The 15700-nt window shown below is 49.4% G+C and overlaps 1 gene segment (V, D, J or C); it reads right to left on the minus strand.

Annotated features, from left to right (window-relative positions):
* The window catches only part of LOC116815929 (immunoglobulin lambda variable 5-39-like), a 114033-nt gene extending 100386 nt beyond the window's left edge, over positions 1 to 13647 (minus strand). Inside the window, 3 exon segments of the V gene segment in view lie at positions 1034 to 1051; positions 9335 to 9636; positions 13567 to 13647. Coding sequence covers positions 1034 to 1051; positions 9335 to 9636; positions 13567 to 13612 — 366 coding nt within the window.
* Positions 13648 to 15700: the final 2053 nt, after the last annotated feature.

Consider the following 15700-nt stretch of genomic DNA (forward strand, 5'->3'; position numbering starts at 1 on the left):
CCTGTTTACTTCTGCGATGTTCACAGTTTCAAAGACTAAATCTGACTCTGCTCTCACCTGCTGGAGCTCACCCCAGAGGCTTCTTGTCAGGGGCTGCTCCCCTCATGGCAGCAGGCAGGGGAGCTCTCCAACATGGTGCACTTTGCAGGATGTTCCACATTTCGGCTGGATCCTGTTCTCTCATTTGGTCAAGCCAGGCATGTTCTGCAGTCCCCCGAGTGTCTCCTGCACAGAGCATCCATTAGCCGCAGGGACAGGACCCAGCTCCAGGATCCCAGGAGTTCTACCCTCCCCTCCACTTGTCGCTCCTTAGAGCTCTGTGCATGTCACAGCCCTTATCACTGACAGTCGCTAATATGACAGAGGCAGACCCCAGTCACACTGCCTTCACAGGAGGGGGCTGTGGGCTGTCAGCGTGTGGGAAAACTAGGACAATCCTCCAGCCAGCAAGGCTCAGAGCTCCTGGGTTGGGAGCGGGGATAATTCCACTATCCTGCCTCTCTGAGGAAGGTTTATCCCATGGGACAGACTGTATAACTTCTCTGTCCGGCCCTGAGGCGAGGGAGGGGTGATCTGTGCTTGGAAGTGCATGTTTGGGAAACAGGGCCCAGCCATGGCCTTTTGCCAGGGGAGAGCTGACATCACCAGGGGAGATATCTGAGCAGGCATTTGGTGGGGCAATAACACAGAGCCAGGCAGCAGGGAGGGGCACCAGGTTTTCCTTTCAGTGTCTAAACAGCCCGTAGGTGAGGGCACACGGCTTATAAGTACATCCTCCTCCCAGCCCCCTCCTTCCTAAATACTGCCTGGATAAAAGGCCTGCAGTGTAGGGAGTTCTCCATGGGTACAGTGAGGAGGTGACTTGTACTCCACAGCTGGCAGAAAAGGTTTTTGGGTTGACTGGAAACAACCTCCTTTCATGCACCTTCCCCACCTCTGGCAGACACGCTCATTAAAGACAATAACGTGACATGTTCCCTTTGAAATGGGAGGTTTGTGTCTCACTTCCCTATCTGGCTGGGTCATTGTGAGCAGCATTGCTGTGCCACACCTGACAGTAATAATCAGCCTTGTCCTGCGCCTGGACTCCAGTGATGGTTAACGTGGCCACGTTACCGGAGTTGGCACCCGAGAATCGATCAGGGATTCCGGAGGGTCTCTCATTATCACTATATATCACGAGCACGAGGGCGCTTCCAGGTTTCTGTTGGTACCAGTGCACACTATAGTCTTCAATATTGTTCCCTGAGCAGGTGAGTTGAGCATTTTGCCCTGGACAGACAGACACTGAAGGCGGCTGGGTCAGCACGTACTGGCCCAGAGAACCTGAGACAGGAGAAAACATTGTGTCAAAATAACTCAACAACATTGACATTATCCCCAGTTAACATGATCTGCAGGCAGCTCGGGGGAAAGATTGCCCCTTTGTAGTACCTGAGAAGTAAGTGAGCAGCGTGAGGAGCAGAGGGACCCAGGCCATGGTGGGAATCCAGACGAGCTCGGCTTCCTGAGGCAAATGGGTCTGTGGCTGGAACCCTCCGATTCTCTCTTAAACCCCCAGAGCTGGAGAACGGCCCCTTCATGCAAATCTGCTCCCTGCTCATTGGCTGCTCAAGCATCTTCACTCACCCATCTGAGAGGGGCAGACATAGGGGCCAGCCTCTAGGCCCAATTCTTCTCTGTTTTTCATCAGTGTAAATCCGGGGTAACTCCACTCACGTTCATGCAGCCGAACTGTTGTACAAACGGTGTAAGTGAGTGGAGAACCAGGGCCTCTCTGCGTAAATTCAAACATTTAACTAAGTTTAAAATATCACCCAGAGCCAAAGGCATCCTGCTGAGTCACTGAACCATACATAGCCCATTGTTCATAGCCATAAAAGGATCCTTTACACATTAGGGTTAGAAATATCCTATCCACACTGGCACTGCATTGGGGGGTACTTTTATATACCTGAGGACCATCCACTGCACCTTACAAAGTCTTCTGTAGTGTTAGCAAAGGAAGCTCCTGGTCTAATTGTAAGGGAGGATAATAACCCATAATCTGGTGTTGGAAAGTTACATTCAGGACAGCTCTGAACGCAAAGGGCTGAGTCTGATAGAGAGAGACCTGCACTCGGAGGGGTGATAATTATGCCATTGGATTGTAGGCTAGAAGAGGAAGGGATGACGTTAGTTCAGAGGGAGTTCTGTTGAGCTTCACTCTGGGTTTTTGCTCAGAGCTCAAGTTCATACCCCTGCTAAGCATCTCTCAGCTGGTGGGAAAATGTATCAGAGAGCTAGCAATGAAGTATTCTCCCAAGAGATCACTGCACTGAAGGTATTTCTGCAGTGTTTACAGGTCTATATAAAGATACAAAGGAATGAGGAGGTGTCAGCAGAAGGGACAGATCGTAGACAGGGAAGCAGAGGTTGAGGTGATGGAACTCCAAAGCAGACTATTTCCGAGGGAGCCTGGCCTGCAGATTGGAAGGGTGCTCTGGCAGTCAGGAGACAAAATTTTGATTATCAGCTCTGCCACAGATGTGATGAATGACCCTGGCCAAAGTCTAGACATCCCTGAGCCTAGATTTCCCCATCTATAAAACAAGGACCTTATTTTAGGGGTTCAGACTCCTCCCATCACCATCGTATCTGAGCTCTTTGCACAGAAAGTCCCCCATGACCAGCACCCCTTCCTCCCATTTTGGGGTAAAAACTATGCTTGGGATAGGGTTTGTGCTTTTGGTTATTTTTAGTTTATTAATTTTCTTTTTGTAGTTGGCTGCTTGGTTAATTTTTGTTTCATGTTAATTTGTTTCAGGGGAGTATTTTTTACTTTTTATTTTTTGGTCAGCTGGGTTTTGTGAGGTAGAAGGAGTGTGTCATGCATGTCGTTCGTCCTGCAGAAAGGCCTTTGTAATATCTTGCATGGGTGTTGGGAAACTTAAATCTTGATGACTAAAGGTCTTGAGGTTCCTGGTGGGAAAGTGCTCTATAATGAAGACCATTAGTACGTTAGTAATAGGACAAGCTTGAGGGGGATTCCTTGAAGCTATCTTAGCTCAGATGAAAAGCCCTTGTAATCCAGATCCACTTCTGTATCTCAACACCTTGTAGTAGAAAGGGATTTTCTCACATCTTTCACACATTGTAAATGAAGAGCTCCCCCTAGTCGTTAAATTTACAATGCTCATATATCTGCTCTGACTTATCTCTTAACAGACAGAGAGAATCCCTGGGAGTATGGTAAGGGAGAGAGACCAAGAAGAACTGTTTCCTTGCAGGCTGGGGAGGAACTGAAATACAAACACAAGAGACTCTCACCTGCTCTGGGGCTGCTTTACAAACTCAGAGCAGGGTCATGGAAAAGTCTGTGAAATCTCAGAACAACCCTGCGGCTAATGGTTGAGAGTGAAATCACTGCAGACTCGTGGTGTCCAGACAAGACCAGCTGGAGCTCAGTGGCTGGAACTCAGATTCACTTTCAAAGTTTGGGAGTTCACTTGACACCGAACCGAGAAGGAAAAGGTGGAAGAACCTGACGCCACCAGCACCAGACCCAACACTGACACAGTGCATAGGGACACAGTGAATGTCATGCAGTCAAGTCTCTGGTATCAACAGACGATGTCACAGCCAGACCCTGCCCTCTGCACCCAGCACAGCTGCCAGCTCAGACCCTGGCCCGGGAGGATGTGATTTGCTCAGGGGACGTTTCTGTCTCACTTCCCTATGTGAGTGCATCACTGTAAGACACTCCCCTGCTGTCATACCACACAGCACAGTAATAATCAGCCTCGTTCTCTGCCTGGACATTGGTGATGGTCAAATACCAAACATTGCTGGAGCTCTCCTTGGACCCCAGAGCCCCTGCTCATGCTGCTATAGTAATAGAGCAGGTGTCTCGGAGGACTGCCAGGCATCTGTTGCAGCCAGGTCTGCTCGTAGCTCTGCACCGTGACCCCACTGCTCATGGAACAGGAGATTTTCACTGTCTGTCCAGGGGATGCGGCTATGGATGGTGGCTGAGTCAGGACAGGCTGGGCTCTGGAGGCTGGGGATACAATATGTGATACAGCATGGCCAGAGGGCAGCATAAGAGTGTTAGCAGGGGGCCTTATTCCCTGCCAAGGGAGGAAGGTTTGCTTTAGATTAACTAGAACACCTGACTCCAGTTAGAGCACCTGACTCCAGTCATGGGATATAAACCCCTGCTTCAGTCAGACAGGGGGTGGTAGTTGAAGGAGAAAGGTTGGATTGGAGCAGAGTGCAGATTGCAGAAGAGAAGAGTTTGTCCAGAGAGAAATAGAAGGTTTGGAGGAGTGCTGCGGTGGATTGGGAAGCCCAGCAGAAACCCTAGGTAAGGGGCACCAGGCTTGTATAGAAGAGAGGCGAGAAGCCCTTCACAAGCTGACGGGTATGAGAGGGAAGTAACCCAGGGGAAGAAACTGCTAGTCAAGTGGTTCACCACAACCCTAGGGCCCCTGGGTTGGGACCTGGAGTAGAGGGCGGGCCCAGGTCCCTCCCTCTCCACTCCCCTCCTCCAAGGACACTAGGGGAGTGATTAAGAACTGGTTCAGAGGCAAACAATATTGCCCTGAACCTACCCCAGAGAAGAGAAAGCGCGAGACCCAGAGAACAGTACCGGCAATTTGCCACACTACCCCAGAGAAGAGAAAGCGCGAGACCCAGAGAACAGTACCGGCAATTTGCCACAAATGGTAAAAGGTGTTAGCGCTCAGTAAGGCCAGTGGCTTGGATCTGTACTCGCAGGTTCTGTAAAATGAGGAACAGGAGTCTTTTAGCCATTTCCCCTTCGCCTGTTCTCACCTGTGCAGCACATTCCCAGCAGGAAATTCCCAGCATGGTGAGGAGACTTCAGGCTGTTGGAAAAGTCACAGCCAGATACACTGAACATACGCTACAGTATCTTGGCCTTATATTAACCCTCCTGAATGATGAGCTTCCAAGCTCCACCCTTTATTTTAATCCGCTCTCATTTGCTGGTCTGTGTCACCACTGGGAGATGACTATGAGGGAGGGACAGTCCGTTAGTGACGAGCTTCTGACTTATAAAAGCACTTTCAGTTGTGCTCTAGTAGTAACCACACCGGGCTGGCCCTGCCTGTGGTGGAAGCAATGTCAGCAGCTATTTTAATGATGAGACATCAACATACGGAGCTTTGGACTTCACACTGATGATGCTTTAGGTAGGGTGAGAGCCCTGGTATTTTGCTGTCACATGATGTGCATGACCCAAAGAATGTACCAGAACTGAGCCAAGCTGCCACAAAGGAAAAAGTCGGGGAGAGGTTGCCCCATGGAAGATTCCCTCATTACAATATCTAGAGCAGAATCATCCCATAAGGGTGTATTTCACCCCAGAGATTAAAAATAAACAAATACGCACCAGCAGGGGAAGTTGTTTCCCAGGGATTCCAGACAGCCACATTCGTGATATCTGATTGGTCATTTAAATCACATCACGGTATTATTTCTGCTCTTTGACTGGATGGTTAAAATTTTATAACCAAGTGGACAGAAGCCAGAAAGATTCCAGGATGGCCGGGTGAACGTTTCTGCTGTGAATCACCAGACTGACATTCACACAAGAGTTTGGAGGCAGAGTCCATGTAAGAAAATGTGTCACAAATAGATGTTCATGGAGAGGAAATAGAAAGGTGTGTGAATCCATACAGCACACGTTCATGTTCATGAATGTTGAACTGAGCTATCTGTCCAATACCACTAAACCCAGCACTTCTACATAGAAGGGTTGATTGTCCCCCAAATCAGTAACAGAGAGAGCGAATGTACGTGATTGCAAATTAACAGATGGGCAAGAGAAGCTAATCAAGAGAAGAAAACACATGATAAAATGACTTAACATTGGCTTTATTGTCACTTGACATAATCTGCAGGCTGCCATTAGAAAAAACGAACCCTTCGAGTAGTCGTTTTCAATCTTCTTTCATCTGCAGACCCCTAAAATTTTTTGAATGGCGGTGCAGGCCCCTTTAGAATGCAGACCTCCTCCCCCACCCTCCCAGGTCTGCGGACCACGGGTCGAAAACCACTGCCTTAAAGCACCTGAGCAGTAAGTGAGCAGCACGAGAAGCAGAGGGTTCCAGGGCATGGTGGGAATCCAGACAAGCTCGACTTCCTGAGGGAAAAAACAACCTGTGGCTGGAACCGTCCAATTCGCTCCTAAACCCTCAGAGCTGGAGAATAGCCCCTTCGTGCAGATCTTCTCCCTGCTCATTGGTTGCTGCTGGCACCTCACTCAGCCTTCTGACAGGGACACAGACAAAGGGGAGAGACTTTGGGTCTAGTTCTCATCCCACGGACGCTGGTATAAATCTAAGACCACTGAAGCTATTGGAGAGAAATGGGTATAAGCGAGGAAACTCCCATATTGAATGAAGCAGAAAACTCTGCCACTTTTCATTTATAAGGAGAAAATAAAAATAATCTCAGTACCCAGGACATCCTGCTGGGTCACGTAATCACCCAGATCCTGCCCCCGATAGGCACAAAACCAGCATTTATACATTATGGTTAGAAATAGTGGAGCCCCACATTGGTGCTGAGCTAAGGGAAAAGTTTATATTCCTGGGGACCAACCGGTGCAGCCTCCGGAGCCTTCTGCAGCATCTCCAGCTACCAACTCCCAGGCCAATGCGACAGGACAGAAGTAAATGAGTTGCTGGAAATTTACATATTGGGAATGGGAAAAATAAAGGCCTCAGTGCAGAAGAGACAGAGCAATAAATGGAGAGGTGGCTGACAGCATCAGACTGGAGGGAAGAAGCGGAGCAGGGAAAAGGGAGGCTGTTGGTCAGGGGAAATTCTCTTTCTGGAAAGGATTTAGCTCAGAGCACAAGCCCCCATAAAGGCAGGTGCTTAGTCTCTGTCAGCCAGCAAGAAAATGTCCTCAGAGAAATATCAAAAAGCATCTGCCTGAGAGAGGAAATAACGGCTTGTTGAGTTGCTCGTGGGAGGAAAGGTGCTTCCTGGTTGAGGCACCGAGCAGGGATGTGTGAAACCAGGTTCAATTCCCCGCTCTGCCACCCGACTTTCCGTGTGACTTTGGCCAGGTCACTTTGCGTCTGTATACCTCAGTGCCCCGTCTGTGAAATGGGGGTGACAATGTTTCCCTACCTCACAGGGGTCCCTAGGAGGAGATGGGCACTGCCAGGGTAAAAGCACCATTGAAATGTCATGAAAATCATGCCCCTATGATCGCGTGGGTCCTGGGATACACAGAGTTTACTGGAGTGCGTGTGTTTCATAGGGGCCCTGACATGACCCATGTCTGGCTGCACTTTCTTTCCTCCTATTAACAACTCTCTCTCGTTGTGTCACGTCACTGGTAAAGTAACCAGCAAACAGGGACACTAACAGGCACCAGGAAAAAGGAGTTGTTATTGTTTAGGGTCAGTTTTGTCATTATACATCTGAGCTTCCTGAGTATACAGAAGGCTCCTAAATCTCCAACAGAGCTCTGCATCCCCCAGCAGCTTCTAACTGAACGGGCCATTACAACGAGCCATGGACGGCGGCTCCTCTCTGGCACATCACAGATGACGAGCTCCCCCAGTATTTAGGGCTGCACTGGCAACACTCACTTACCCCCTAACAGCTGTACCATCATAGCCAATACCTCCCACTTGCCCAGTTCTGCATCTTGATTCTTGCTCCCAGGCTCAGATTTTTCTCCCCGCAGACTTTCAAGCCCCCGCGCTGGATCTTAGCAGAACTCCACATTAAGCCGACAGTTCCTGCTAAGCTCCTAAGGCCTGTGGCAGGCCCTGTGCACTTCAGAGATCCCAGTGAGATATGGAGCTGAGAGGGGGATCAGGAGCGAGGTGTTGGGTGTTGGGCACCAAGGAAGGCTGGGAGCAGTGGGGACTCACTGAGGCTGGCTGGAGAGCTGTGGACCGGTCCATGATCCCCGGCTCCCCATGAGTCCCAGTGCCGCACACAGCGCCCTGGAGTCCCCTCAGGTAACTTGAGCTAGGTCCATGGAGGAGTTTAAATGGAGGCTGAATCCTTGAATTTTCTCTCGTATTTAGCAGGAAACCAGCACAGAGAGCAGTGGCCTGGGCTGATGGGATCTCGAAGGCCTGGGCTGCTGAGTAATTGGGCTGAATCTGTAGCCCCTGAACATTCGTGTGTGAAGGAGACAGCACTGCACCAGATTCACCATGAGGAAATGTTGGGACAGGGAGAGACACCCTGCCCTTTCCTCAGGGGGCCCTAGGCTCCCATAGAAACATGCTTATATGAGCTGCTCCCAGACGGCTGAATTTTAAAATAAGTAGCCACATCAGGCACCTTCTCCCCACTTGGCTTTCATGAGACCCTGCTCGCTTAGATCTATCTCCCAAGCCACTCTGTCAGCATCTCCTCTGGCAGCTCCTCCTCCTCCCTATTCCCCTTCCCTTTGGGCATCCCACAGGGCTCTCTGCTCCACCCTGTTATCTCCTCCCTCAGCACCTTCTCCGTGGGTAACCTTGTCCCTTCCCATGGGGTCAGTATCACCTCAGTGCTGACAACTCTCCATCCAACACCCGTCTCCACCCCAGACCTGGCTCCTGCAGCCTGCTCTTACATCTCACAAGCACTCTCTGGCCTCCCAGCCTGGCCTGGTTCCTGGCACCTCAAGCTCACCTTGGGCCAAACTGTGCTCACAGATTGTCCTCCTAAATTCTCTCTTCTAGCCCCATTCTTCAGTCCTCCCTGGCATCCAGGCTCACTCTCGGGGTATTTTCCTTCCTAGCCTTCAGAACATCCAATCATTGACCCCATCCAATCCCTCCCAGACCCTGCACTGCTCTGGGCACTATCTGACATTCTCATCTTACATATACCCCTCAGCCAGTGATAGCAGCCTTAATAGTACTTCAGAGCCCTCCTCCACGACCTTAGTCCCCTAACCATTACACACTCTCATCTCCCTGCTCTTCCGGCCTTACTCCATTACAAACCTCAGCTCATGGAGCCTTCTCTTTGCCGCTTGCCTTTGGTGAGATCTTTGAAGGACATGAACAGTGATGTCACTTGAGCCTATGGGAGGGGACGGTGCAGGTCTCCCTCTCCCCTTTGAGTATGGAGGGGCTGCTCATTCCTAGGTAAGTTAAGGGTACAGATCCCCCTCCTGCAGTAGGAGAAGGAAGAGGGAGCTGGGAATTTTTATGGGGCAGCAAATTTCCTTTGGGTGAACAGCTGTATGATGTGTTAGAGACCAAACTCTGCAGCTGATACAGAGCCCAGGCTAGGGGAGGGAGGTTTTTGTCTCACTTCCCCATCTGTATGTGTCGCAGTGACAAGCATCATTGTGCCACACAGCACAGTAATAATCAGCCTCATCTTCTGCGAGGGTCCCGGAGATGGTCAAATAGCCGGCCTTACTGGACGTGTCTTTGGAACCAGAGAAGTGAGCAGGGACCCCAGAGCCCTGGTACTTGTCAGAATCTGACTTGTATCTCAGCAGGTATCGTGGAGAATTCCCAGGTTGCTGCTGGTACCAGTACACATTATAGCCACTGATGCTGGTCCCACTGCTCATGGTGCAGGAGAGTTTCACAGTGTTTCCTGGGGACACTGACACTGAGGGTGGCTGAGTCAGCACAGGCTGTGAGCTGGAACCTGGAAAAAAATATGGTGGAGACCTGTCAGATCCTCCCTGTCTGTCCCGGGCCGCTAGTGACGCAGTTTGCACATTGGCTTCAGCAACAACTCTAATGTATATTGACCCCACTCCCCCTGTTCTCACCTGTGCACCACGCCCCCAGCAGGACGATGAGGGAAGCCCAGAGCATGGTGAGGAGATTTCAGACCCTGGGGAGAAACACAGCCAGATCCACTAAGACTGCCTGACAGTATCTGCCCCTTATATTGAGCCTCCTGGGGGAGGAGCCTCCAAACACCTCTTTTATGCTAATCTGCTCTCACCTGATAGGTCCCTGTGACCCCAGGGAAATAGGCCTGTGAGCAGGAGACAGTCCTTGGTGATGAGCTTCTGCTGTATCTGGTCACTAGTTCATATCCATGCCAACAGTGACCACTCTGATAGGATACATTTATCTGAACATTCGCAGTCGCCTTTGGTGGCATTTTGGCTGCACAAGAGTTTCCATTCTAACCCCTCATTTTCACTTGTTAGTAACTTCTGAAATCCTTCCCCTTTCGACCTGACATTTCCCCGCTTTGCCCGAGATCTATTATTCATGCACAATTTGAGCAAACACAGCTCAGGAGCTTTTTACAGACAAGGAGAGAGAAATGAATATACTTTGGCCATGATTAAAAAATTCAAAGCAATTGACCCCACCAAAGCAAAGATAGGGTGGAGCTAAAGGGGAAATGGGGGAATCCTGCAAAGTTATGAGTCTCATCTTGAGAACCATATTGGAGGCTTTGGCTTTTCATGCTGGGGAACCCACTCGGTGAGTAGCATTTTGTTGCTAGCAGTGATAATTTCTCTGATTTCCAGGCCCAACAGCAGGCTGCATACTTCAGTGTATTCATTAGGAATTTTTATTGGGGTGATGTGGCACCGCAACTTTTGTTGATCTATTAATGGAAAGTGCTTCATCAGTGCTAAGTATTATTGTTAATGGTTAATAGCAAAGAGGAGTGAGTCACCTCACACCCAGCCTGTGGTGGGATGCATGGGGCAGAGGGATTCTTCTCTGTGATACTCTGCCTCTTTCTCCCAGGGAAATGGGAATGTGCCCACAAACACAGAGCAGCAACAGCCAACGAAAAGACCAAAATAATCTACTAGAAATAATCAACCGTGGCAGAGAGAGGAAAGCTGTTCTTCTGTTCACATGGCAGGTAACCAACCGGGACACCATGGGATATACATCTGATAGGGAAGGGAAGAGATCACCAGGCACAGGAACAGATCAAGAATATTTATACACCACCTGGCAGCATTGCTCCAGCTCACTCACTCATGCCCATCACGCCAATCGGGGTATGGGCCGCTAACCACAGATCTCCAGAGTCCTCTATCCTGGGCCATTCGCTCTAGCTGGTTCCAGGTATAGCCCATTTTTTTGCTCCAGCTAACTGTGCGGAATTAGCACCTCTTTCAGAAAAGGGGGTTATCTCTTGCTGGGATCAGAGAGGAAGTGGATGTTTCCGAGGTGAGAATCCCAAAGGCCATTCCTTCCTCACCCAACATCCTGTGCAGTGAGATCCCCATGGGGACAATAACGAGGCGACTGGATGCCACACATTTTGAACAGGAACAAAAACAAAGAGTTTCCAAGTTTCCCACAAATTTCCCCATAAAATTAGCTTTTGGATCAAACCGTTTTGTTTCTATTTTGATTTTTTTCATTTTAGATTATCACGCAAAATGCTTCACTTTGATCTTTAAAAAAAAAAACCACAAACCCACACACATTTTTGTTGACATTGAGATGCTGCCACGGAGAGTTTCCATTTCAATGAAATGCGACTTTCTGATAGAAAAATAAAGGAAATTATGGACCCGCTCTAGTTGTGAGATTTTATTCACCAAGTTTTGTAAAGGGCTTTGGGGAAGGAAAGGGCTACAAAATGCAGAATTTATGAATAATAATAATGACGACTCCGTAGGATACTTTCTTGATGTTCTCAATATGAGCTATCTTAGTGTATATATAAAAGCCGCTATAACCCAGAAAGAGTTTGGTATCCTAGCAGGGTTAGTGTATTACAATGGATAACAAGCACTTTCTCATCTTGGGCACATTATAGGTGGAGAGCGCTCCCTAGTGGTTAAAGTTACATTTGCCACGATCATTTTTTCTGCCATCATTTCATTTTGACTATGAATATTGTATCTTAACACATAGAGCTGCTGCCTGCAAGGTGTGTGGGGGTAGCAGGTATAGCTCTTTCTCCGCATTACAGTGAGGAGAGGAACTTCTCAATGAATTCCACTGTGATGTCGCACTCCGTAGGTTTTATGGAAATATGTTAATGAGTGTGAATATAATAACGAGGAGCCCTTGTGGCACCTTAGAGACTAACAAATTTATTTGGGCATAAGCTTTTGGGGGTTAGAACCCACTTCATCAGATGCATGGAGTGAAAATACAGGCACAGGTATAAATGCATGAAAGGATGGGGGTTGCTTTACCAAGTGTGGTGTCAGTCTAACAAGATAAATCAATTAACTAGAAATATACCAAGGGAGGAAAAATAACTTTTGAAGTGGTAAGAGAATGGCCCATTACAGACAGTTGATAAGAAGGTGTGAGTAACAGTAGGGATAAATTGGTACTGGGGAAATTAAGTTTAGGTTTTGTAATGACCCAACCACTCTATTCAGGCCTAATCTGATGGTATCCAGTTTGCAAATTAATTCCAGTTCTGCAGCTTCACGTTGGAGTCTGTTTTTGAAGATTTTTTTGGTGAAGAATTGCCCCTTTTAGGTCTGTTATTGAGGACCAGAGAGACTGAAGTGTTCTCCGACTGTTTTCAGTTAAATTTGCAGCTTTGGGGGCGTGGTTCAGACCCTGGGTCTGTGTTGCAGCAGGCTTGCGTGTCTGGCTCAACAAGACAGGGTTCTGGAGTTCCAAGCTGACAAAGAAAACAGGCTCAGAGGTAGTTTCAGCACATCAGGTGATAATCCCAAGTGGGTGTCTGTGTCTGAACCTGTCACACCAGAATGTGAACCCCACAAGCAGGAGAGACTCTCATCTTCCCTGGGGTTGGACTTACAAAATCAGAGCAGGTTTATCAAAAGGCTGTGAAACTTCAGAGCAGCGCTGGATTGAATTACAGATTTACAGTGAACTCACAGGAGATTTGTGGTTTCCAAACAAAACCAGCTGAAACCCAGTGTCTGTGACTCAGCTTCACTTATAGATGTCATGAGTTCATTTGACACCGAACCTCAAAGCAAAAGGTAGAAGGGCCTGACGCCACCAGCATCAGAACCATTGAAAACCTTTGCAGGACCCCTTGCAAAGGGACCAATGAGTGTTAAGCAGTCAAACCTGTGAAATAAAGGAGCAATGTTGTAACCATGCTCTACACTCTACCTGGGGCAGCTGCTGGCTCAGACCCGGGCCAAGGAGGATGCGATTTGCTCAGGGCATGTTTCTGTCTCACTTCCCCATTTGGCTGTATCACTGTGAGACACTCCCCCACTGCCATACCACACAGCACAGTAATAATCAGCCTCGTCCTCTGCCTGGACATTGGTGATGGTCAAACACCAAACGTTGCTGGAGCTCTCCTTGGACCCTGAGAATCGGTCAGGGACCCCAGAGCCTCTGCTCATGCTGCTATAGTAAGAGATCAGGTGTCACGGAAGGCTACCAGGCGTCTGTTGCTGCCAGGTCTGGGGATAGCTCTGCACTGTGACCCCGCTGCTCATGGAACAGGAGATTTTCATTGTCTGTCCAGGGGATGCAGCTATGGATGGCGGCTGAGTCAGGACAGGCTGGGCACTGGAGGCTGGGGATACAATGGTAAAAGGTGTTAGTGCTCAGGGAGACCTGGCCCTGGTATCTCACATTGCAGGCCACTGTACAGGATTCTTTTAATCCTCTCCCTTCCCCCTGTTCTCACCCGTGCACCATGTCCCCAGCAGGACGATGAGGGGAGCCCAGAGCATGGTGAGGAGATTTCAGATCCTTGAGAGAAACAAAGGTGGTCATACTGAAAATGCCTGGCAGTATCTGCTCCTTGTACTGAACCTGCTAAATAAGCAGTATGCAAGCTCCACCCCTTATGCTAATCTCCTCTCCTCTGAGCAGCCAAGTGACCACCCAGAGCTGGGCCCATGGGAGGAAACACCGAGTTTTAGTGACAAGCTCCTGACTTATAAAGGCAGACCCCACAGCTGGCCCAGCCGGTGTAGTAGAAGACTCAAGCAGAGATATCCTAATGAGTCATATAATCACGTAGTTCTTTTCTTAATTAGCCCCATAGCTCTGATGATACTTTAGACACCATTAGCACCCTGAGGAACTCTTGTCACATGATGTGTGACCCAAAGAACATAGCAGAACTGAGCCAGGCTGATGCACAGGGAAAACCCAGGGGGAGGCACCCACAATGGAGATTCACTCATCACAATACCTAGACCCCCCAGTCTCCTCACAGAGGATATATTGCCCCAGAGAGTCAAAAGAAAAACCTCAAGGATCCAAACTGTCACATCGGTGGCATAAAGGAGACAGAGCAAAGCAGGAGAAACAGCACAGAGAGGGATTCTATTGTACAGCAACACGAATAATTATCATTCCATAAACTTCTACAGAGCCACCTGCACTGAGAAACCTGTTCGTTCAGTGCATTTATCCCCTTTTTCTCTTCAGAAATCATCCACACAATTGTGGTTCCCATTTGTGTAACAATCACATTGTGTGAACTGAACGATGGGCTTTGCCTGTTCCTTATTGGATTTACTGTCTGTCTGGTCACCTGGTTTTACTTCTGCTCTTGGCCGGAATGGCTGGCAATTTAATAACGGGGAGGGGAGAAATCAAAGAGTTCAACACAACTCTGTGCAGTCTTGTATCCTGGACCGTCGTGCCAACGCATTCGCAGGAGTGTTTGCACCATTTCTTTCTTTCAAGCCCCATCCCTCTCTCCCTCCCCACTAGAGATGTTTATAGAGAAGAAATTGAAAGGCGAATTAATCCCATCCAAGCGCATAGATGGGATTTGAGCCCAATGGAAGTTAATGAACATCGAAATGCAACATTGCTCCCAGAAACAGCTTCTTGTATGGCACAGGGCATCACACCACACCAGCAGTGCTCTAGGACCCACACTGGTCAATGGGTGGCTTTCTATTGACTTCAGTGAGCGCTGGAACAGGGCCGAGGAGAGCTCTATGGTGCCATGGCCTCTTGGATTTAGAAAGGAGTACGAGTGCTGAAGCCCTAATCTGGGCTGCAATCTAAATCCTCCCAAATCGATGTGTGAGAGAGAGGAGGGGGTGGGGCACTGTCTCAATCTGTTCTGGTTCAGGCCCTGGGTTGCTCCCCACACACAAACATCCTTTCCAGCCTCAAATGACTTTTATTCAGGTGAGGGAAAATGATAAAATGAGGCTGAGAAGCACGAAGCATCTCCTGGGAGAGCGGCCATCATGCCTAAGGCTGTGATTCTGTCACAGAAGTCCTGGGTTCTGCGACTTTCCACAACCTCCTTGACTTTCGCAGCTGCAATGGCTGGTGTGGCTGATCCCAGGGCCGTCAGAGCAGCCACTCCTGGGACCAGCTGCTCGGACGCCTCATGGCCAGCCGCACTGGGCGCTGCTGGAGCGGCTCCGTGGCCAGCCCACCGGCCACTGCTCAGGTGGTCCCAGCGTGGCTGGCCCTGGGGAGCACCCAAGCAGCGGTCCCGGGGCTGCCCTCAGCCCAGCTGCACCAGCCACAGCTCGGGCAGCTGGCCCAGAGGGAAAAATCCTAAGCAGCTGTCCTGGGCTGGCTGGCCCCAAGCAGCGCCCAAGCAGCAGTCCCAAGAGTGGCCCCAGGGAGCACCTAAGCAGCGGTCCCTGGGGCCTCAGAGCAGGGGAATCTGGGGGCAATCAGCCCCCACAGCCAGTGCAGGGGCTAGCCTTTGGCCCCCTGTCCCCCACAATAACAGTGTCCTGGGGTCCCCCAGAGTAGCAGCGCCCGGGTCCCCAGAAGCTGCTAAGTTTTAGTCAGGGGTATTTATATAGTAAAAATCATGGGCAGATCGTGGGCTG

The sequence above is a fragment of the Chelonoidis abingdonii genome, chromosome 22 (genome assembly GCF_003597395.2).
Source record: "Chelonoidis abingdonii isolate Lonesome George chromosome 22, CheloAbing_2.0, whole genome shotgun sequence".
In the NCBI taxonomy this organism is placed as follows: Eukaryota; Metazoa; Chordata; order Testudines; family Testudinidae; genus Chelonoidis; species Chelonoidis abingdonii.